The following is a 24911-nucleotide window of genomic DNA, read 5'->3' as shown; positions in this document are numbered from 1 at the left end:
TCCCACAGGAACGAACTTCAGTATGGGCCATAGTGTCGCGTTCGTCGCTCCATCCTCCCCCTCGTACTCCGCCTCGGCACTACCGGGCCTGATCGGGAGAGCAGGAGCGGCTCAGCCCGGCGTGGCCGGTCTGGAGCTGCTGGCTCAGAAGAGGCTGGAGCAGACCAGCACGTCACTGGAGGCTGCTCTCAAAGTGGTGGAGAACAAACTGGCACAGGGGAGCAGTGTGGAGAGGTAAACACTCCTGATCTTTACTCTCACACACAGACACACAAACACACACACACACACATGTTGGTAGGCCGGTCATGTAGATCACTGGAAATGTGAAAGTGAAGAGTAACTATAGGTTTGGATGCAGGTACAGGCGTCTTTAAGTACAGCAGTGAAGCTTGCCTCTGTTCTCAGGCACATTCAAACAAGTGTTGACCTCTGACGTTCCCATGCAAGAGACTGGACAAGAGAGGCATAAAACTGCTGATGTATTTCTTCATACCATATTTATAACTCTAAACACTTGAGCCTGATGGTTATAACAAATACATTTCCTATTCTGATATATCAGCTGATATGTATTAAAAGAATTGTCAATTATTCCCAAAGATGTCTCATGAATAAGAAAGACTGAACAGAAAGAGTCTTACAGAGCGTGTTTTCTACGTCAATAACTTGTTATAGGACAACTTGACTCTACGTTCTGTACCTGATACATTGTCCTGTCTCTTTCCCCTCAGCGGCAGTGGCACCGTGAAGGCAGCAGGAAATATCCTGGACGACATCAGCAACATGTTTGACGACCTGGCCGACCAGCTGGACGCCATGTTGGAGTGACCTCACGGCCTCTTTCCTCAAAGGGAGAAAACAGAGGAAAAGAACAGAGACAGAGGAGCACAGAGCCGCTGCAGGACTCTGGATGAATCATTAAAGTGCACATGTGAGGATCCTCTCCTCAGCATCACACCCCCCTTTTTTTTTTTCTCAACGTGAGCACTTCGCCCGAGGACACACACCTGGGAATGTTACTGGAGCGAAAACAGACAGTGGCTGCAGCATCAGCCTCCGGACGTGTGTGTGTGTGTGTGTGTGTGTGTGTGTGTGTGTGTGTGTGTGTGTGTGTGTGTGTGTGTGTGTGTGTGTGTGTGTGTGTGTGTGTGTGTGTGTGTGTGTGTGTGTGTGTGTGTGTGTGTGTGTGTGTTCAGTACATTAACACTAAAGGGAATGAGGGTCCATTTTATTCACGTCACCTGTAAATATATAGATAAATCTATGGTGGCACTGTGTATGTGTGTAGTCAGATATCTTTATATTGAATATATTTATACTTCTATATGTTTGTTTTTTTAACAAATGGAGTTCCTATTGACTGACCCAGTGTTTAAACCACTAGTGTATATTAGAATTGTTGTATACACTGGGTTCCAAAAGTTTCAGACCACTTTCCCATTGTTGCTTATTGTCAATGAGATGGGAAAATTTCTTTATTGTGGTAAAGGCAACATATTCCATATATGTGTATGTAGCAGATAGGTTTTTACCAAAGTCTGGGATCCTCTGCTGCCGGCACATTAAGATGTTTCTGTGTGAGGAAACTTCTTTAAAAGCTCTTCTTCTTCTTCGAGTGGTGATTTAGGGTCTGTGGAAGCTCCGCCCACCTCCCCACAGCTCGCCTCAGGGTGCTGCGGAGTGAACTTACTGTAAATGTGCTGTTTCCAAAGAAAGGGAGAGATGCTCTCCAACACTTTCAGGGAAGGTCAACATCCTGAACGAACATGTTCACTAATCACACATGACTCAACACTGTGAGAGGAGGAGTGTCTATAGAGGAGCTGAGTGTGCAGTGTGTCATGTACCACCAGAATATGTAAAGTCCATTTTTATATTTAAAAAAACCTATTGTAAACAGATGAATTTAAACTGCATTAAAGTGAGTCATTATCAAACTTAACAGTAAATATTGATTTAGAAAAAATGATATTTTTATTTCCCTAGTCAATCTTTATTTAAAATGGAGTAACAAAATGTATTTTATAAAATGAAATGTACCTTTGTGTTTTTATCATTTTACTAATGTGTCTGCCAAACTTATTCCAGTGTCACTATGCATTAGTTTCTTGCTTTAACATTTACAGTTTTTATGTGAACTTAAACTTTAAACTAGAGTGTGTAACTTTCATAATGTTGAGATGTTTTTGAGCGGGCTTTGCTCCTCTGACCAATCACAGAAGGCTCAACGTAAGTGGTGAGGGTGGGGTCACATATACACAAGTGCTTTAAAGAGGTGACAGATGACTCTTGAAGATGCTCCTACAAAATAAAAGTCCCATTTTGGACTACACGTAAACTTGTGAACGTTAAAGCAGGAAACTTAAGAGTCTTAGAATGAATTAAAACGTCACTTAGACACAGAATAGAGGTGGAATCTAATTGGCCTGATGAAATAATGATGCAATAATAACAGAAGCAGCTCTGTGACACAGGTTCTTCAGGTTTACTGAGGCCACGTCTATCACAGAGAGTTGCTATCTCTGCTTCCATGTTGTTTCCTTTGCTTTCCTCCATCGGTCCATCTCCTCTTCATCACGCTGACAGAGAATCCACTGCTTGTCTGCGAACCCTCCTTCATTCCTTCATCTCTTTGCACTCCCTGATTTACTTTCTTGTTTTATAACCGCTCTCATAAACCTCTCCCCCCCCCAACGTTTACCGTGAGAACATGTAGCTGAACTGTAACATTATCAGGGAGTCGGAATGTTTTCAAAGCATTTCGACACCAAGACATCGAAGTCTTAGCACTATCTGTTCCTCTGTTCAGTTTTAAAGGATGCCTGTTACTTTTACTGTTAATAGTATTATTGATAAATAACACTGTATCATCCTGGAAGCCATTAAAAGAGAGAATTTGTACTGAGGAAGTGTTTGTTTGTCTGGGTGTGTTCACATAGAAAGTAAAGTGGATTTTAGATGAAGCGTGTCCCTCTTAAATTAGTTTTTTTATTAACTATGGACATTTCATCACAAGGGAAACCTCAATGGTGTTTAAGGCTAAATTAAAGGTTTGAATTAATACTTGAATGACATCCAGAAGAGGGCACACCTCCACCATTACGCGACACCAAATCATATATCAGTTCCCTAAATATGCCTGTTTTTTTTCCCATCAAGATCCATGGATTGTTCGCTGGGGGAAATGGGAAAATTTTACAAAAGAAAAAAGGGGGCACTTCAGGGGCCAGTCAGACTTCAGCCTGGGTCAGATCCCCCCATGGATCCACCTCTGAAATGAATTCTCACAAGTTGAAAATGTGAAGAGAATAGTCTGTGTCTATAAAGCACCCTAGTCGCGTTGAAAGGACATTCACTCACACACACACACACACCTCATGAGACACAGCCACCCATGTCTGTGGCTTTATCACAGCTAAACACATTCAAAACAGCTGATGAGACTGAACCATAAAGTTAAACTGTGGGCTTTAAAACCAAAAAGCAGAATCATGAGGTGAAAGAATCTGGCTCCATCACTGAGCCCTGTCATGTGAAACACTTCTTTGATCCAATGTAAATGTAAGACTTGAGTGCCCCTCGTTTCCAAGGTCCAGAATGTAAAATACAAAACAGACTCAGTTTCATTAAATCCAAATGTATCTGTATCTATAAATTCTCCATCAGTATCTGAACCTTCATATTTACACATGTGCCACCCGGAGCAGCTTTACATCTCATCACAATCAGGACAAACTTATCTGGAGTCGCATAAAATATTGTTTCCTCTTAAAATCATTTATTCATGTATGTACAGGTGAAAAAAATTATTTCATTGAATCACATATGATGATGGCAGAAGCCCTGGGGGGGGGGGGGAATAGGACTGGACGAACCGCACAGAACTTACACAGTCGTCTTCAGACGCCAACGTTCTGACTGTGTCGTCGTCATGGAATGTTATTCACGTGCTCAGCATTCATTCACAGAAACAAAATAAACAATTCTCTTTAATTCTAGTTGCTGATTACAGACACCAAGGGTCTGACATTCATTTAAAGTGTAGATTTTATATCTTGACTCTGACAATAATTTATTTTTCCTACTATTCCTGACGTGGTCTTTTTTTTTATATGAGAAACTGTACATTACTTTTCTTTCTCTCTCCCACATTCTTCTTAATATATTAACATTCATTCTTGTTTGTGACAGTGACAATTCAAATGTGGAAGAAACCCATAATTAAACCAACAGAATCATCAAATAATACTGTTTCAACACAGGGGAGTTTAAAATGTTCTAAATAAAAACTGTGTCGTTCATTCACAGTGTGATAAAAAAGGGAATCCAGACAGAAGGCGGGCTGATTATCTCTCTGGAGTCACGACGGACGAGTCTGGAGGAGAATGAACTGAAGATGATGACGATGAAGATGAAGATGATGTTTACAAGTTGCTGAACAGCTCGTTCCTCTTGCTCCAGTCCATGGTCGGGGCTTTCTTGGCGGCTCGTTTCTTATGGGCTTTTTCTCTGGCCTGAGCCAATGACATACTCAGACCCAGGTTGTCACTCTCAGCCTGGACACACACACACACACACACATTAGTCAACAACATATGTTACTCTGGCCCTCGTCTCAAATAGCCAGACCTACACTGTGTTGTTTGAGATAGTCCTGGCTGCAGCCATTATCATTCTGCTGTAGCTTATTTATATTTCTTTAAATCAATCACAATAATATTGGATATATTCACAAATAATGTGCCAAAGAGAAACAGAAAGCCTCAGAGTGTCACACTGTACCTCTGGAGGTGGGGAGCTGCTGCTGGCTGCTGGCAGGGAGGTGTCGGAGGAGGCACTGGAAGCCGTCGGGCTCGCCGGCACGTGAGGCCTGATCAATGCTGACATCTGTTTAAACACACACGACAGACACTGTGTTCATATGTAGCGTGTGTAAGGGTGAGATTAGAATATAAATCTGTTATTGTTTTATTTCCCGATAAAAGACAAAGCCAGCAACGTGTTGGCTTTACTACTCCCTGCCCCGTTGCCTCTTATACTGAGAAAGTTCAGTAGTTCTCTTTAAATCTTTAAAAACACTTATTACTGGTAGCAGAACTTTGTTTGTGTGTGCGTTCAATGAAGGAACCAGTGCATCACAGTAATAGGATACATTTGTGGTTGGCTTTGGCTCTGCACATGGGATTTGATGACACTAAGAGAAATATCGATAATGCGGCTGTGGTTCAGGGGGTAAAGCGGGTCATCCACTATCTAAGGAGCCGCACCTCCTCCAGTCCGCATGCCGAAGTGCCCTGGGGAAAGATACTGAATCTCACGGCTGTTCCAGGAGTGTGTGAATGATGTGTGATAGCAAAAGCTCTGTGTGTGAATGGTTTTGTGTTGCTCGTAGTGTAAGGCATTTTGAGTCTCTATACAATATACTTTCTACTATCCATTTACCGTATCATCCTTTATACATGGTCAAAGTTCTGATGGAGACTAAGAGAGACTATAAAAGTAGTTTGAATTTAAATTAGGATTAACAAAATCTAACGGGGACATTTCCTGTATAAAATGTACAGTGTATTTTTATTTAGCAGATAACACTGATCTGATCAACAGTCGCAAACCAATTCAGCAACGTCCCCTTGTTGTTTGGGACAAAAACTAAACCAGTGTCGAGATAAAACTACATGTATGGAATAACCAGTCAAATCTGTTTGTAAGTATTTAGTATGTCTGTCCAGTCTGATGACCCCCTCCGTCCGTCCCCCCCCGTCCGTCCTCCTGGGTTTTCAGGACACTCAGGTCACTTGCTACTAAGCATTCTGACGGATTTGTTTGTTCCTTCCTTGGATTCTTTTCCATTACTGATCCTAAGTAAGTCCTACTTGGTCCTACTGTCCAGCAGAGGTCAGTAGAGCCCAGCTGTCAGGAGGCCTGACGTGTGCAGCTCACCTATTAAAGCTGAGACTGTGTCAGCACTTATCTGTGAGCAGGATTGAAAACACGGTGACATATTATAAACACTTTCCTGCTCATGTTCTGTGCGTGAGCTCTTCTACAGTACACTTGATTCACTTTATGTATGAATGAATGAAGAAGCAGCTGCTCTTCGAAAACATAAACTCACAAACAAGAGCCAAGCGGCAGCACCAAGTGTTGATATTAAATTGAATCTGCTATATTTTTATTTTAGATTATTTAATCTAATCTGGCAGTCTCAAGGAAATGTTGATCTCTTTACCAAGAGAGACCAGAGAAGAGGAGACTTTCACAATCAGCAGATAAATGCAACGCAGCAAGGAGTTAATAAATAAAAGCAATACAACAGGGACTTAATTAAAACAATTACATCAGATAGCAAAGGTGTAAAATCACCACGGGGACCATGTGGGTCGGAGCTCATTCTATATAAAAGGTGCAGAAAACCTGAACCCGGACCTGAACCCAGCTCTGCCAACATTAGTGCGAGGGGAGATCTGAGGAAGCTACTGGATGGTGACGTGACAAGTTGACAGAAGAGAAGTTTGGTAGTTTGGGAAGTTTCATCAGTCCAGCTTCATGAATGAATAACGTGAAATAGCTGTTTCTTCTTGGCATTAAGGAACAACCGGCCCCATCTGCTTATGTTGGCAACCGATGAACCCCCGGCGCGTACACACACACAGACACACATCTCAGGTCAGAGGTGGCGTTGACGCCGGGCGCTGGGTTATGTAACTGCTGGTGAATGAGTGATTGTTCCTGCTGTGGCGGAGTAAGATTCTGGCTGCGTGTGCGACTATGTGAACAGCGCTCGTTAGTGGTCTCATTTGCATAATCCCCAACTCGCCTCCAGAGTTAAAGCCACTTCAATCCCATGATCCTCCAGGACACAGACGAAAGAGAAGGCAGAGGGAGGGGAAACGCACAGAGCTGAGCTCTCGTTGCCATGGTGAAGGGTCAGCCGCAATGTCACCAGAGGGGCCAATCCACTTTTCCCATGTTGTCACTGTCTGTGTGTGTGTGTGTGTGTGTGTGGAGAGGGGAGGGGGGGGCAGAGTGTTTACTTTTGATAAACTCACCCTGCTGGGCCTGTGGAACGTCACACCACACTGTCTGCTAATTAAAGGGCTCTTCGCCGATTTCACACATCGAGATCACGGAGGCCATCTAGAAACGTGTCTCACCACGTCCTCCTGTGGCTTCACACGCCTTTTGTCAACTTTAGTCAAGTCGTAATGATGTCGTCACTGCTAGTTAGTCGCAGCTACAGCGTTTACATCAGAGCGTGTGTGGTAACTGAGGGCGTTACACACGGGGAAGTACAAGGCAACAAGAATCTAGCAACCTGAGAGTTGCACTGTGGGAAATGTAGTATGCACTGCACATCCATGCGAATAGGTTTTTGTATTAAAATGTCGTTTCAAAACTAAAATACCATCCATACACCTGAAGACATGTATCACCTGACCACTCACATACACTGGGTGTGTGGTGCAAACAGGAAGCAGACTGGCAGACTCTGCAGTTGGTTGCTTAGTTACAGGAAATACTACAAACAAGGAACAATAATAATGAAAAGTAAGAGCAGGGATTTCTATTTCTTGGACCCACAGCAACAATGTGGAGCTGTTACTGACAGGAATGGGTAGCAACTTTGCTTTTATTCTGGTGGTTGAGTTATGACTGATCGGAACCTTTCAGGAAGCTCAAGTAGTTGACTGCAGTTAGGACTATACAGCGACGCAGCCCCAGAGTTGTCAAACTAACTCGGGGGGGGCGAGCAGAGATTCCACAGCTCTTTGTTTTGAGCGTTAGAAACTCGTTTTAAAACTGAAAGTAGTGTGGAAGGAGCCTATGTGATTTAACCACAGGGTAGAACCGCCTGTGCTGCATCACATTTAACTGCTCTCCTCCAAACTCCCCCACATCAATCAAAGTGTCAGTCTAAACAACTGCGGCAACACCCATTGTTATCAGACCTTATTATCTGGCTGCATGTGATACACCTTAGTTATTTATAAACGAATATATAGATGTGAACATAGATAGAGGTATATGAAAATGATGCTAATTTGATGAGGGTTATTTTTTCTCTCTGTAGATTTTTCTCCGGCACCAGAGTGTCAAAAAATCTATGAATCAGTGTCCGTCTTTAAAACTTCAGTACCACATCCACTGAAACAGACTTTTACCATATGATCGTCTCAAACCTTAATTAACCAAGTCCAGAGAAACTTTGCAACACAAAACAACGATATACCTCACGTAGACTTTGAGAGAGTTTATTTGAAGTATTGACACTCCCAAATCCCAGGTAGCAGAGGTGTGAATCTATTATGACCAAAACAATGGCAAATGATTACGGCAATAACAGTAACAGCAAGAGCGCTCACCTATGCCAAGGCCCAAACAGTCCCCTTAAATTCAGCACTGCACCAAACCGCACACGCTCATAGATATCCGTTCCCTAAATATTCCATGAATTCCAAGATCCATGAATTACTATTGCTACTACTCCCTGGGAAATCAATGACACTGTAACAAATAATAATAAAATGAAAAAATTTGGCAAATATAAATGTTGCACATGATTTTAATGTAAAAGCTCAAAATAAACAAAGACAGAAACTGAAGATGTGTCACGCACATGATGCATTTCCACTAACAGTGGCAGACATACTGAATATACAGTGTCAGTCTCTCCCTAAATGTTGTCAGTCAGAGTGTATCTGTGTGGCAGAGTTTAACAGGTCAGACCTGACAGGAAGCACATGAAGACAGCTTCACACAACACTGACCAGGAGTCCTAATCTGCTACCAGGAATGTCCAGAGAGGATCAACACGGCATTTCCAAGCAACTGTCTGTCAGGGAACACGTGTGTGTGTGTGTGTGTGTGTGTGTGTGTGTGTGTGTGTGTTTTGTTTGTGTGTGTGTGTGTAGTGGTCCTCACCTCTTCGTCCCTGATGCTCTCTCTGACACTGGCTCAGGAAGAGGTCCTACAGTGGGGAAAGAAAACGTAAAGGCCTCTCCTCATCCACATTCAATTGCAAAACATGTCGGTGTGTCTCTGTGTGTGTGTGTGTGTGTGTGTGTGTCTGTGTGTGTGTGTGTGTGTGTGTGTGTGTGTGTGTGTGTGTGTGTGTGTGTGTGTGTGTGTGTGTGTGTGTGTGTGTGTGTATTACCAGTGAGGTGTTCCTCAGTGGGCAGGACATTGCATCTCTTGAAGAACTCTTCAGTCTCAGCATCGACCACCAGCAGCTGGGTCTTCTCTCCTCCGGCCTTGATGGCCCCGACCACATCTGAGTGCTGCATCCCGACTACAGTCAATCCATTAACCTGAGAGGAGGAGAGGAGAGGAGAGGAGGAGGAGAGAAGGAGGAGAGGAGGAGAGGAGGAGAGGAGGAGAAGTCCAATATTTATCTCAACATAGAAATAACTACAAATACTATGATTGTATTCCTCTGCCAACCAGTGCAGTTTCCATGTACATACTCTTTATTTCCAGATTTATATAAGGTCACTGTGATCTTTTATAAAATATATGGTCATGTAGAGATAACATGTTTTGGTTTGACATCACATTTATCGAACATCTTAGTGATCACCACCACCAGAATACACCACTGATTTCACATATTTTTTTTTATTGTAATAACACATACTGACACTGACACAGCTCGCGCTCACGCTCACACACACACTGAAAACATGTTTAGTTGCATTTAGAGCAGGAAGTGAATTCCAATCACAAATGGTCACAGGAGACACATACCTCAGGACGGATACAGTGCCAGGTCTGAACAGGACCAGTCAGAAAGAGAAGGCGTCTGAATGAGGCCTCCCACTCTCACCACTGGCTCCCTCACAACAGAATTTAATGTAACATTCTGCTGTGTCTAAATGTCTTCTTGTGTCATAAAAATAACAACACAAAAAAACTAAATCTTTATTACTTGTGCAATAAAAATGGGTTCCTTTCAGGCCCTGAATTATATTTCTATAATATCAAAGAAGTCTAATATATTCCATTCCAGCTGATCCTACACAATGAGGACAGGGATGTCTGCTTTCACTGGTGGAGATATTCCAGTTTCTTGGAACATAGAACATAAATAATATGAGGATCCTAACTCCCACATAAAGGAGAAGGCGAAGCAGGTTGATTTATCCTTATATTTCAAAGTAAAGATATAAGTAATGGTACCCCAACCAGTGCTGGCAAATGTCTGGCACGTTTGTTATTACAGGGCGTGGCGTGCAAGCCTACTCCCAGCGTTGGATCTAATCAAGCATCCAGGGAGATAAGTGTCGAAGGAATTCCAGTGGGAGGCAGAGCTGAGGTGGGAATACCGTCAGGAACGTCTCAGTCTCACCAGCTCCCACGCTGGTACAGAACTATGTTCATCTCAAGTGACCCATGACCTCTGCAAAGAATTCATCGCATTCTCAGCATTCTGTTTCCCCAAATCCACCTCTTAAGCCCCCACCACGTCCCGTTTGCTGAATGTCGATGCGAATATTGCACGCATACAGGATTATACCACGACTGTACGCGTCCAGTTCTCGTATTGTTGCTTCTCTCCCGCACTCGAGAGGTCCTGCAGACTGTAACTCGGCCAACAGAAACATTAAGTGGATTAACTCTGAGCCTGTTCAACGTGGCCAGGAGACCTGGTCATCTCACACACTCACACAGCAAGAGAGAAACCTGCGATCAGACGCACACCAAGAATCACTCTTTACGTACAACACACACACAGAAACATACGCACATTCCCGTTATATACACTCTCTGTTTCCTAACACTGCAGTTTCCCCCTGCTGTTATAGGACGACAGCTGATACACAAACAATCATAAGAAATCACACACACACAGTAGTGGGAGCACGTGTGTGTTGTGTACCTGGAGGATCTTGTCCTGTGGTCTGAGTCCGGCTTTATCTGCTGGGGAGTCATTGTCCACAGCTCTGATGAACTGGCCCGGTCTAGTCTTCTCACTGTGCAGGTTGAAGCCATAGCCATTAGCTCCCTTCTTCAGGAGGCAGAGACGAGGCCGCAGCCCACCTCTCTCATCCTGCACACAAACACACACACACACAGCAGAATGTCAGTAAGACAGTTCATTTCAAGGTGTAGAGAGTTTTACTGACTCTTGACATAAAATAGTCTAAATATAGTTGATAGCATTAGCCAGGCTCCAACTTCATACGTCCGTCCTCTTTCTGACATCACAGTGGCCTTTTATAGACCTTCTTAAGAGGCTCTTTACCATTTCCTGGAAAAATGTACTCTGCTAGAAAAAGATTTTTTAAGAAAATGAAAAAACGCCATGTGTGAAAAAATGAAAAAAAGCCATAGCAGATCAAAACTATAAGGTAAAAAGCAAAGTCAGAACCATGAAATAGTCGTTCAAAATTAAGATATTAATTCAAATCACCACCTAAATCACGTCATAACTAAGAAGTAAAAGTTATAAGATGATGGTAAACATCTTATAACTCGTGATTTTGGACTAAATAAATAAAATGTGTCACTCAGTCAATATCATACAAACTTAAAACAATAATGAGATATAACAAATTACTGTCTTATATAAATTTTCACATATTTCACTGATTGATCCTAAGAAATCAGAATTCAGAATTACCTTCTGCAGCATATTTGAGTGCAAGCACAGGGTTTATAAGTATTTGACTTGCCATCCCATAATTTTTACAGTTATAGTACTGCTATATAGTAGTCATAGTAAAATACTATATATTAACCACTATGTATACCTTAAGATACCCTTTAAACCCTTATAGCTCTGTGTTGTGTTTACATTTTTGTTGTGTTTTTTAATGTTTTATTTATTGTTCTTTATATATTGTATATTGTTCTGTTTATTGCACATAAGAGAAACGCCATTTTGTTCAGCAACTTCCATAGGTATGTAAAAAAAACGACCTCTAAACCTTTTTACAGCTGACATGTGCAGTAACAGTGGATGCCCTGGTAAAATGACCCTCCCCAACCACCTGTTGCACTTCCATCACCTGATAAAAACCACAGCAATCTGTCCAACATCCTCTATCAGTGGCACATCTGTCAATGATTCTCTGCCGAGTGACTATGAAGATCAGCCACCGCACGCTCAGCGCTGACTCAAGGCAGACGCACTCCCTCTCAACCACTCACAACATGGCTTATACAATGATACAGAGGTTAATATGAAATCAGGGTAGGTGATGATTGCTGAAGCTCCCCGGGTGGGGCAGGTCGATCTTGGGACCTTTGGATGGAATCACACATTTATGACAAAACCCACGTAACTCCTGGTTGTTAATGAAGAAGATAAGGATGATATAACAGGTGAGGTGCAAGGTACACAATGCTGTACACTACAGTTTTCGTTCTGCAACAAGCAGAGGCATATACCTCCTTCTTGGTAAGGGGCTGCAACAGTCAATTCAGGAGCACTTGTCGCATTTACTTATTTTCTCACATTTTGAGTTCTTCTTACAGGTACAATGCACCATCAACTCTACTTGCAAATATTTTTTTATCTATATCAGCAACTTTACTCTATCGCCTTTCTGTGGCGAGACATTTTTTTTCATCTCACACAATATCTTCTTTATTTCAGTGACAGTGAGACCCATCAAACAGCACAATACCACTGCTTTCCTAGATCTCTAAAATCAATTTGATTTCTCTTTACTTTTTGATATTGATATGATATTTTCATGAATGAACACTAGTGTGCACTAGTGCGTGGCCTTGTATGGTATTATCGGGGCATTCATTATGCTAATTTGCTATCCTCGTGCATGTTTGACATCTGATCTAATGAGCACTTCTTGGCTGCTGTAGAGTATTTGAACCCATCATTTAAGGTGAACGAGCAAACTTTAATCCAGTTACTGCACCACAGGTGAGCAGAGAATCGGCCTGTGGCACAGGAGATGACCACAGATAGACTGCCACCTCTGTCTTTCACTCACACTTTAGCTTTGCCTCTCTGCCAGTGAATCAATGAACAATCCAAAGAAGCAAACTGTGAGGAAACACGGGATACAGACATCTTTGATTCCCATCTCCATAATTCTCTCGATTACACTACCAGCTTCACCTTAATCCCTCTCTCTCTCTCTCCATGCGAGTGATATGCTCAGGTAGGTCTGTGCCTCGGATTTACAGCTGACATATGTTGCTGGTCAGATTTCACTCTCTCCCCACTGGATAAAGTCTGTTGTTTTCGTCAGCCTGAGTACAGAGAGTCCTAACGGGCCAAGGTCCCGGGCGTTGTGACAGCACCCAGCAGGGAGGTGGAGGAGGGATAATGGAGGGAGTGAGAGAAGCTCAGGGAAAATACCAGGCCGGGTTTCTTACTGATCAGATTCAAAACTGTTGACAATTTCTGTACGATCCTCAGTGAGAAGTGGCTCAAGTCATGATCTTCCTGTCTACTGGCAGAGCTGAAATAATATCTTTCACCACAGACTCCTTTAATAATTCGGCCAGCAGGTGTCTCTGCCTGTATAGAGCAGCCTTTTGTTCTTTGCTGACTCCCTTGCATTTGGCCTCAGTATGAAAAGACTGTGGTGCTTTTTTATTGAAGCTGAGAACTGATTAAACACAGATCATTTCGGTACTGCTCAAACAATGCAACACTAAGTCAATGTTGAGTTTTTTTCTTGTGTTTCACAGCAGCTGTCTCTGACACACTGGAAAACCTGATTTTTCAGTGCGCACAGGAAAACCACATTGTCAGCAGAGCCACACATATTCAAACAGTGCAGCGACAGCGGGTGCTGTATGATAATGACACCACGGGGTGAAGTCCAGCAGTCAGCAGAGTCTCTTCCGCATGCTAACTCTGAAACTATTTTCAGTGTTTTATTGCTGAAGCAATCCTCTTCTGTGGATACATATCATAGAGGATGTGTTTCCACACCCAAAGTCTATCTGAAATACTTCTGTAATATAATATGTGACTGGCCAACAATGATAAGACGATCCCAACATCGAAGGTTGTAGTGGTGCAGTAATCAGTTGCCCATACTGACTCTTACCATGTTGACGAGTGGTACGCCACTTCATGGTTTGCTACATTTTGTCACGTACATGCTGTTAGAAAGTGTTACCCAGTGGAACATACTACTTTGGCCACCAGTATATTATAGCTAAAGGCATGTTACCCATGTAATAATGTTACTTGTTAAATACCAGTGATGTACAATATGTCAGTGCACATTGAGATACAGAGAATGCTCTGAGCACTAAATAGTGCAGGGCCACTCAACCTATACACACCATGCATTTATTCTTATTATATATTTTCATTAACCAGAACTGCCCTCATCCGGATAAAGTTGGCACCATTCAAATGTGTTAAATTAGCTATGAGCAACAACTCTTTTGGATGTAATGAACAACGACTATCATTGAAAAACCTTCCTGAGGCAATATTATATAGAGATAATAATCTATGACTTCTGCATCAGAAGATTTATAAATATTCAACAATCTGAAAACATACGTATCATGACTATGCTCAGATTTAGTCGCTCAGGGGGTAGAGTGGGTCGTCCTATAACCAGAAGGTCGATGGTTCGATCCCAGTTTTCCCCATTCAGCATGCTGAACCACAAATAGAAATAGAAATAGAAGTGCTGACCATAGACGCATTGTGTTAATGTGTGTGTGAATGGCAAAAAACTAATGAAAAAATTAAAAACTAATACAGTAAACTAGCGGTATTCAAAACTAGAAAAGTACAGACCAGTTGCCTGAGCAGTGTGACTTTTGAAACACATTGCAGCCATTTTAAATTGACTACATAAGCTGAACTCAAGCCCGCTTCTGCTGCTGAAGCTGTGCATCACATGGACCAAAGTACGGAAACTAACCTGTTGTTTTATGACACCTGTCTCTTTCATGTCATGCAGCATTTTTCCTCACATATCTCTCCATGCTTACACTTCAACTTCCCTCACAGTCTGTAAAAACTTGCTCTTTGAATGAAATGTAAAGTATTCCTTATTTATATTATTGATTTATTATTTGTCTATACACATAAATATGCATTCCATCCCCTACAACATTGAATAATACCTACAGTAAATGTGAATCTTATGTAATATCCAGTGTAGAGAGGTTAGGGAAAAAAAGTGGTCAAAGTGATACTATGTTCAGCTGTTTTCCATCCTTGACATTTGAGATAAGAAACTTTTTCCCCTGCATCTAAACTGACAGGAAGCATCACATATAGTACAGACATGTTAGGTAAAGAAAAACTGTAGTTCACAAACAAGCACAGCATTGTAGCCCTGATGGCCAAATACTCTGACTGTCAGGTCTAATGAAAGATCTGAGGTGTATGAGCTCCGAGGGACAAGTGCTCACTCTGTCAACCGCCACACGACCTCTGCCACGACCAACTCTACTATCTGCAGATATCACGAGCAGTGTGTTTCTTCAATTGAGAGTATTTGTGTACACTTAACACTCCACTCAGCAGGCAATTTGACTGGCTGCTTTATAAAAGACCCTGAAAGCATGTCATTATTTACATTTTTTTAATTCAATTTACATCAACTGACCTGTTGTACACTATTTCTTGTCAGTCAGAAAAAACAAGGAAATCTGTAAGGCCGCTGCACAAAAGTAGCATGTAGCTATGACTATCACAAAGCTACCACAAGGGAATGAGATACACTGCTGTCTGTAAGGATCAGCCAGTAAAAGTAAAAAGTAATCCATCCATTCTCTATATCACTCATCCTTTGATGGTGGCGGCAGGAGCTGGAGCCAATCCCAGCTGACACCCAGACAGGTCAGTGGCATATGGGAATTTGGAAAAAACAAAAACCATTGTGGTTTGCCTCCACAGGGAGATCAGAGGTCACCACGAACAAACCAGCCAGCTCTTATAAATGTTTTAAACAAACTAAGTTGACCTCTGTCCAGATGACCATTACAGCACCTTATCAGAAATAATCTCCATCCATACTAACATGTCTATCACATGACCTTTCACTCACACTGGACAACGAGCAGAAAAGACGAAGAACAAGGAACAGCAATGCCAAAAATCTAGGAACACTGATTTCTAGAATCGACTATTACTGTTACTGAAAGTGTGAGCAATGCTTGTAATTCATTATCCAAGATAATGCGTTAGATGTGTGATAAATCAATGGATAATACGTTGTGACCGATCCAATTAGGAATCAAACATGATTCAGAAGTGTACCTTTCAGGGGCTTAGCAGCTCCAGAGCTGTAGTGTGAACACCAGTTGTTAACGTAGCAAAAGTGATGCATTTTGAAGCTTACACGTATTAGTGTGGTTGTAGACTCAGTGGATGACACTTAACACATATGTACCGTCATAGAAACAACATCTAGTTTCTTAACTGCTCCAAACAGCCACAGTTTGACTGCAGCATTAGCCTAGTTTTACAGTGAAAGCACCATCCACAGTAAACATTCCCTAAGCTTGTTGAATATCAAAGGTTAATGGTTTTACAGCTCGCTGTAGTTAAACATCGGGTCCTATGCTCCAACCTGGTATCGTGAAGATTGACTTGTTGGGAGGACCTTGAACTGAGTGCGAAAACACTTAATAGAGTGTGGTGTGAAAATTTAAATAGCTATCTCTGGGCTCAGTTCTACAGAAGGGAAACACGGCTATACCCCAACACATGATTTGATGTTCTACAGATACAGGGTGCTTGCCCCATGTCAACAAACTGAGCTATTTTTGTAACACCACCCGAACAGGTTTGCCTGACAGCTCAATGTGTTGTGACACATGTGATCCTCCACTGTATTTTGCTGTGTGACGTCCAAACTGTACATACAGAAGAACTATGCACTTGCTGGATTAGGATATAGCTTTGTGTTTATTGCCTGAGGAGGGTATTAGCTTACATAATCACACACACACTACACTACATAGAACTGCCACTGCATGCAGTATTGTGGTTATCATTAACTGGCTGAGACAAAGACAAACAATGTAGCTTCAGCTCTATAGCAACTAGCTACTAGAACAGGAAGTGGTTTCTTCACATGCAGCTTCCATCCAACAGCCTTCATCTCTACTGACAGAGGAACCTGCCTTGTGTACAATATGTATGAAGTCATGTTTATATTGCGGTGTGTGTGTGTGTGCGTGGTTATAGACATGGTCCCTGCTCAAAATGCAACTAAAGTGAGTTTAAGATTCATTATTCTTAAACATTCTATATTCTAAACACAATTTAACCACAATTACAACAAGAACCACAAGGGAGTGGAGAATAGTTGTCACACCAAAGCTTGGTGGAGTGTGTGAGTGTAATGGAGAAAATAACGTGGGCCAATTTTCCAAAGTTCAAACAACAAGATGAGGTAAAATAAAAAAAGGTAGAGCATATAATTCCATCAAGGTCGAACAATGGAAGAACAAAGTGGTCTGATAACCTATATAAATCATCGTCCTTAATCCAAATCTGCACCAAACATCAGTCAATTTGTTTTTTGCGTAATCCTGCTACTAAATAAACTAACAAATCAACAAACAGTCATGAGTTAAACATGACCTCCTTGGCGTCCTAAGGTCCTTTACCAAAGATTAGCATTTTGCTAATGTCAAGTAACATTTTACGACAATATTATGAAGAGAAACATTTGCTGGTACCATTGTTAGCCATTAGCAAGTTGCCAACAGATGAAGTTCAGAATAGCAGGCTTAGTACTGCAGAAGTCCAGGTTATCCTTTTCATGCAAATGCTAGTGAAGGTGCCGATGGAGGGGTGGGTGAAGTGTTTGACTCCACAAAACACTTTAGGAGTTTCAGGGGTAAACAGTGTTTAGCCCAGGTGACCTCTTCTTCAGACGTAATAAAACAACAGAAAAAACAGAACATGCCTCCATACTGCTCGTGTGGTGTCATACAAGTTTCTTCAAGCCCCGACATTCGTATTCGACTCGAAACGAGGTAATTTACTATGTGTTTTGGGCCTAAATGTCCTCCACCGGAAGTAGAGAAGCTAGTGGACGTAGCCACACGGGTCCGTGAATGCCCCTTGTAGGAAGATATCAGCGGACATTAAGGCTTTTAGACATTTATTACGTCTGAAGAAGAGGTCGCGATTGGCATCAATTGTATTGGATTTTGCCGCAATGCTGTTTGCCCCTGAGATTCCAGAAGTGTTTCATGGACTCAAACACTTCACCCACCCCTCCATCGGCATAGTGGTGAGTAGATAATGAGGGAATTTTCATTTTTCATTGAACTATCCGTTTAAGTATACTAGGAAAAATCTGCTTGCCCATGGAGAAGATGGGTTGAGTGGAAGGCAAGAGGAAAATCTGTGGACCCCCTTGCCACCATGACCCAGTCCTAGATAAACAGCTGTAAATGCTTCACAGAATCTTGTATAGATTGACTGGAAATGAAAAGGGTGACACTAAGTATCTAAAATGTCCATATTTCAGAACACATCGCATTTGCTGGATTCTCAATTTCGAAACTTCTGAACTTCTGAACAAAGAAGCAGCCTGACGCTATAGCTTGAGGACACCGCCAAATATAGTCTTGTCAATTCTTTCAGCAGGGAAAAGGCTTCAAAGACACTATTACTAATTACTTGGACCAAATGGAATTATAATCCCTGTCATCCCAAAGCCACAGATAAAATCTGGATGGATCTGCAGGCGTTCACTGGACAGCTTAACTTCATGGTCCAGTCAATGCTGAAGGGATCAAACAGATCATAGTAGTGATGGCTCCAAAGTCTTGATTAAACAAAAAATGCTGAAAATTAATGTATGTCTTCTTGTTCTTAAATTCTAAGAAATAAATCCTAGGAAAGGACTGTGGGGCAATGATTAAGGCTATTTTAGAGTATCTTTGCTTAGAGTATGTCCCCAAGAAAACAATGAGGCAGTGATGATCTCGGTCAGATGATGCCAACAGCACTTTAATGAAGTCTGTTGTGGATAATAGGGCAACTGTGGCTCAAGAGGTAGAGTGGGTCGTCCACAAAACATGAGGTTGGCGGATCGATCTCTTGTCATTGGGCAAGATACACTGTACTGGCAGTGTATGAGTGATGTGTGATAGAGAAAGTGCCGCACATAGATTGCGTATGAATGTGTGTGTGAATGGGTGAATGGCAAAACTGTACTGTAAAGCACTTTGAGTGGTCATCCAAACTAGAAAAGCTCTATATAAATATAGATAAAGGCACATATATTTTAGACTGTTCTGAAAACAATAAAATAAAACAAATAATCTTAACATCGTTTTAACTGTTATCAATTTCTACATTACAAAATAGAATAAAAAAGGAAAATGAAGCTACACTTTTTAATTCATTTTTGTCAATGAAGTACTTCAATTGAATACTTCTGTTCAACAGAGTAATTGTTTAGGGCAGGACAGTCTCACCACAGTGTTTAAGGATGGTGGTTTAATCCCCCGAATTATTGTCAATAAAATATCTGAAAATCCAGAAAATTACTTTGCAAAAAATGTTCAGTGCACACAGCAATGTCCAGTCACCACAAAGGGCTTCTATTTGCAATGCTCATGGACCAAACAGCATGGCACAAGTGCATTTAGGATGTGTTCAAATCCACTTTGGTTTAACAGCGGGGAAACGGTTGCCGCATGAGGAGCATGGTTCTAAATGGCTCTTCGCAATATGTTCAGTTGTTTTTGTATAATCTTGCTTACAAACAATTCAGAATACCATCTCCCATTTAGTAAAAGTCAGGTGCGCCAATTGCTAATATAAAGCAGATTTTCCATGTAATAACAGACAAGGCTTCCCTGCTGAGGAAATTGTTTCACTTTGTGCACAAGCAGACCGTCTGTGTGTAACCAGCAGAGTGTTTGCACATTGTACAGCTACCTACGTAGGTGCATATTACTTATCTTTATAATGTGCTTCATATTAACAGTGAAATACTGCATCACTGACTTCAGACCAGTTTATTGTTGATCAAATATGCAATCGCTTTCCACTAGCTCAAGAAAATGCTCCAACAACGTGCCTGACCACACTTTAAATTACCTAAATGGTTAATTATCAATTATCAATTATCTTTCTGCCCATCAACTTAAAGATTTACGAGCTCGATATATATATCGGCTGATATTACCACTACTAAATATATCAATATTGGTATATGTCAATTAATACTTAAACTGCAGTACAAAAAAAGCTTTGGATAGTTTGTGGTAATTTAAAAATGAAATTTAAATCACATGAGCCTGACCTCTAAAAAACAGTCCTGCTTAGAACATGGTGGAAGGTATTTTAAAAATTGAAAGAATATAATGAAATATTTATACATGTACTAAGTTTGTAAAGTCCAGTATTGCTCAAGCAACAGCATGACTAATCAACTCATCAGTGCATTAGTACATAAGCAAAATGCTTGTAGTCATGTTAATGCCTGAGACGCAATATTACACTCATTGGTTGCAGCACCAGTACTAAAGAAGTCCACATGTAATGAATTGGTTTGATACCATAGCTGGAAACATTCAGTCAACGGAATAAACCAACTGCAGCCATGTTGAGTAACATCGAGGTAATCTTGATTTACAACATTCACTACTCCTGACCTAACAAAGTGGCAGATTAATTGCCCTTTCAAAGGCTTATATGAGCTGAGTGATAAGATATGCTGTGAAACACTGAAGAACAAATGATCCTTTGGAAAGATGAGAGCTGCCCGAGCTGCCCCAATGGCCGTCACTCTGAGCGTAAGGATCCAGGTTTTAAAGAGTGCAAAGACGGAGCACACAGGGTGAAAAGGGTTGTTGACCATGGGGTAAATGTGGTAAATCAGTGTCTTGTGTAACCAATGGATTGTCGATTAAAAGCTGACCAGCAAACTCATTTTCTCTCACAAAAAAAGCAGGCAGTGCAGATTACTTCACAGGAGTGAAATGGCAGCAACTATTCATGTTTGGTCAAGAACCTCATTAAATTAAACTTCGCCTCCTATCTTTGCACACCCATTCATCTGGGATCCTATTATCTCATCATTTATTTGACATTTTCACATCTACAAGCAGAGGACAAACTGCTATTTCATGCACTCACACACACACACACATTCTCATTCCACTCCAGCCCCATTGACAGTGTATGTAAAGTGAGGGTGTAGGTATTTCAGGGTCAGCGTGGCCTCCTTGTTGAGGCGTGAGAGCCCTCTCTACTTTCCTCCCTGGCCTAGGAGTCTTTCTCCCCATGCAAACACTGCTGACAAAAGCCTCTTCTCTTTCTGCTGTTCCGAGTCTCTATGGTGACCAGCAGAGTTCTTGGTGCGCTGGAGGACTGAGTCGCCGGAGGCCAGGATGTTACCATAACATGATGACATGCTCACTGAGTTCACGCTTTTATCTTCCAAGAAAGAAAAAAAGCAATCTCTGCAGAATTAGATATCCAACTCGTTGTTAAGACTATCACCATAAAGGCTTTGGGTGTATTCAGAGTGAAGAAAGGTTAGTGACTGAGCCCTGGACTGCAATACCAAGTCTAACCACCGACAAAGTCGTGAAAGAAACAATTGTTTAAACTTTTTTATGCTCAGCAGGGCTAGTTTTTACGTCATCAATGGCCAGCCCACTCAAGTGTATCAGAGGCCAGTATCAGAGGCCAGTATCAGACCATTAGTCAGGCTCTGTGTGTACTCAAGAACTTGGCTTTGTTAATCTGGACTCTTCTGCCTTGGCTGCCGTCTCCTCCTCAGTGTTCTTGAGCTCAGCAAATTTTTCTTGCAATGTGTAACTGATGTTTAGTTAACATGTATAAAGTCCAGGGTAGTGCCACTTTCAATGTTACCATAGAACCATAAAGCATCTACAGATTGCTTTCAAGAGTCAGGAGCTAGCGTTGCTGGTGCAGAGTTTGTTAATGCCTCTAATGTGAATACAAACCATATTGGGTGATAGCAGACATTTGGTGGTGGTGGTTGTTTAAAATAAGTTTATAACTTAACCCTCCTAAAAGTAGCTACATTTGCCTGGACAGCCCTAAAAGCCTGAATGTCTATGTCTGACTGACTAAGTGCAAGAGAGACTGACACCATTGGATGGACTTCTCCCAGTGGTAACTGCTCTTTCACATTGAATTTAACTATTGCGTAATCGGCAAGTGTGACTTTTTTCTGTTGGCCGCCCCAATACTCGCAGGTCTGGTGTCAGCTGTTATGTCGTAGATTGTGATCTTAGATTGTGGGGACTATGATTACAACACGACTGCTTGATATACAATATGCCAACTCACGTACTCTATACCATTACTGACAATGACTCCTAAATTTATTTTCCATTGCTGCTCCCTTCATCTCAGACATTTTCTTATGAAAAAATACTTTAAACATTGACACACTTCTTCTTTGTGTGATGTCATCTTTTTATGTTTTATTGTTTTTATTCTATTTATTTATCTATTTGCTTGTACGTAATATCGTCCTTTTCTTTTTATTGTTGCTATTCTCTATATTTGTATTGACTGCTTTTACGTGATGCTGTCTTCTTGTTGCTTTTAATTCTTGGTTGTTTTCATGAGTGCCCCCCCGAGTATCCTGTGTCTGCTTTGTCTGTCAAAGCATTTTGTCTCCTATCTTATTGGTTGCAAACATTAATGCATTACTACACTACTAGATGATGTCATTCTTACTGTGTGATCATAAATTGTTTTATGATCGATATCAGCTTTAGATCATGTCTGTAGTCCTATTTGATGCAGAGATACATGTACCTTAAAAATAGGCATTTTTTAACTATACATGACATCATTTTGTGACTTCTTCATGATGTTCTTCACTCATCAAATGCCATCATGTGATGGGTAATCATATTCTGACCAGTATCAGCTTTCGACTGTCTCGCTTTTCATTATTTGTGGAGATATGTTGGACAAAGTGTTCTTCGGACCAGAGTTTTGCACTGTCAGCTCGTAAAGTGAATCATCTGGAGACACCCCCCTGAGTAATTATCTCACCAAATTTGGTTCAGAGTTCCTCACAGCTTAACAATTCCTCAATGAGGCTATAACAAAGCATTTAAATCAGGGTTTACAAGCTTTTGAAAGAATAATGTTCTGAAATTGTTTTATAACCCACAGCAAAAGCCTGGTCTTTCACAAACGCGGGATGATGTTGAACCATGTTTTTCTCAAAGCACTTCAGTTTTAAATGTGGTGCGCAGTCTCAGATTCCAAGATATGAAGTCAGACCATTGGTATTGTTACTAATCCAGCTCTTTTCTAGAAAGCTGACATGTCTCACTGACTTGCATCTGTTTGACAAGGCATCTGATCCAACAAGCCAAACTCGACGGGGGAATTCAAAAGGGTAAGCACAGAGACTCTGGTACATATATATGACAGAGACTTTGTTCCACAGGAAGAAGTCAAAGGCCGGTAGCATTTCACTGTGCTGTGTCACCTCTCTGTTAGTGGCCACTTGGTAGGGAACCTATTTTCCACGTATCCTCTTCAGCTCACAGGTAACGCTGAACTCGGATCAGATAAGAGGATACAAACCAGGGGCTCTTACATCTGCCTGATCTGACAGTGAGATGATATACTGATGATATGGATGTATTAGCCGTTGTAAATGATGCTGCAAAACAACCATCTATATGTCTTTATGACAATATTGATTTTTTTCACATTATTCACGCACTGATGTCAAAAAGTACCTTGATTCACCAGGTGTAAAAAGTGCTGTTTACCAGAAACACACATTTCCATCTGGATATTTGAGGAAGAAACAGCTTCTAAACTAAGAAACTCAGAGAATCAAAATACATTTTAAAAAGTGATGTTGGAGTGTTTTGTGACACACAATGACGTAAAGGCTAACTGATTTTCCAGTTTTCTTTTGTATTATTCTATAATATTCTGCTGTATGTATTGATAGGTGGAATCGAACACAGTAGAAGTGTGCAGGGGGTCAAACAGAGGGACTTTCCGTACCTTGATGCTGGAGCTGACACTCAGCCTGTCCGAGGACGTGTCCCCGTTCTCCCGCGGGACAGGGGTGGCCTCCCTCGCGGAGCCGTTGCTCCGTGTGTCCGCCCGCTCCGAGTCGCTGTCCCCGCCGGGCACGGGGATCCCCTCCGTGGCGTACTCTCTCCGAACCTGCAGCCCGTGTTTCTTCAGCAGCTCGGTGGTGTCGGCGTCCACCACGATGAGCTCCAGAGCCCCGGAGGTGGCCCTTATCCTGCCGACGACCTGCTGGTGGTTCTCGCCCTCCACGCTCTCCCCGTTCACGAACACCAGGCGGTCGCCGGCTTGGAGCCCGGCCGCGGCGGCGGGGGTGTCGGGCTCCACCAGCCGGATGAACTGGCCGGTCTTGCCCCGCTCCCCGTGCAGGTGGAAACCGTAGCCGCTGGGTCCTTTCTCCAGCTCGCACAGTTTGGGTCGGAGGGTTGACATGTTTGAAAGCGACAGAAACCTGAGTCCTCTGCTTCCACGGATCGGATTGAGACGCTTTACGACGAGCTGACGAGTCCCACGACAACAGAAGCACACAGACACCTGTTGAACGCACTTTACTTCCGCTGAACTGAGCCGCTGTAAACTTTCCCCTGATGACGCTGAGAGTTCACTCCTCCTCACGCACACGCACACACACACACACACACACACACACACACACCCTCCTCACTGTCGTGTTACAACCGCCTCTCTCCGTGTTATTACACCGTATCACAAGCCAATCTACAGTAATGAGATGAGAAGAGGTCCTGAGATTTTCAAAATAAAAGGTTTCATGGACTCCTCCAACAAAAGACTAGATGGGGACTTAGAGCTACATGACCTGACATGACATGTATGTATGTATGTATGTATGTATGTATGTATGTTGGTTCGATGTATGTATGTATGTATGTATGTATGTATGTATGTATGTATGTATGTATGTATGTATGTA

General features: G+C 41.9%; 2 protein-coding genes across 5 annotated transcripts in view; one reads left to right on the top strand and one right to left on the bottom strand.

The window, feature by feature from the left end:
- LOC118100624 (caskin-2) overlaps positions 1-2909 on the top strand; it is a 52635-nt gene extending 49726 nt beyond the window's left edge. For all 4 annotated transcript variants that reach the window (XM_047338339.1, XM_047338340.1, XM_047338341.1 and 1 more), the window contains 2 exons: positions 9-234; positions 735-2909. In XM_047338339.1, the coding sequence (XP_047194295.1) occupies positions 9-234; positions 735-831 (323 nt within the window). In that variant the 3' untranslated portion in view covers positions 832-2909. The remainder of the gene's footprint in view (positions 1-8; positions 235-734) is intronic.
- An 850-nt stretch (positions 2910-3759) lies between these two features.
- slc9a3r1a (SLC9A3 regulator 1a) lies at positions 3760-24618 on the bottom strand. Its single transcript, XM_035146259.2, is given in 7 exon segments — positions 3760-4559; positions 4786-4890; positions 8926-8934; positions 8937-8971; positions 9158-9311; positions 10880-11050; positions 23951-24618. Coding segments are annotated over 7 exon segments (1068 nt in total). The 5' UTR covers positions 24413-24618; the 3' UTR covers positions 3760-4427.
- Between the last annotated feature and the right edge of the window lie 293 nt (positions 24619-24911).

Source organism: Hippoglossus stenolepis, chromosome 21 (assembly GCF_022539355.2).
Source record: "Hippoglossus stenolepis isolate QCI-W04-F060 chromosome 21, HSTE1.2, whole genome shotgun sequence".
Classification (NCBI taxonomy): domain Eukaryota; kingdom Metazoa; phylum Chordata; class Actinopteri; order Pleuronectiformes; family Pleuronectidae; genus Hippoglossus; species Hippoglossus stenolepis.
This window is presented reverse-complemented; position numbering and strand designations above follow the sequence as displayed.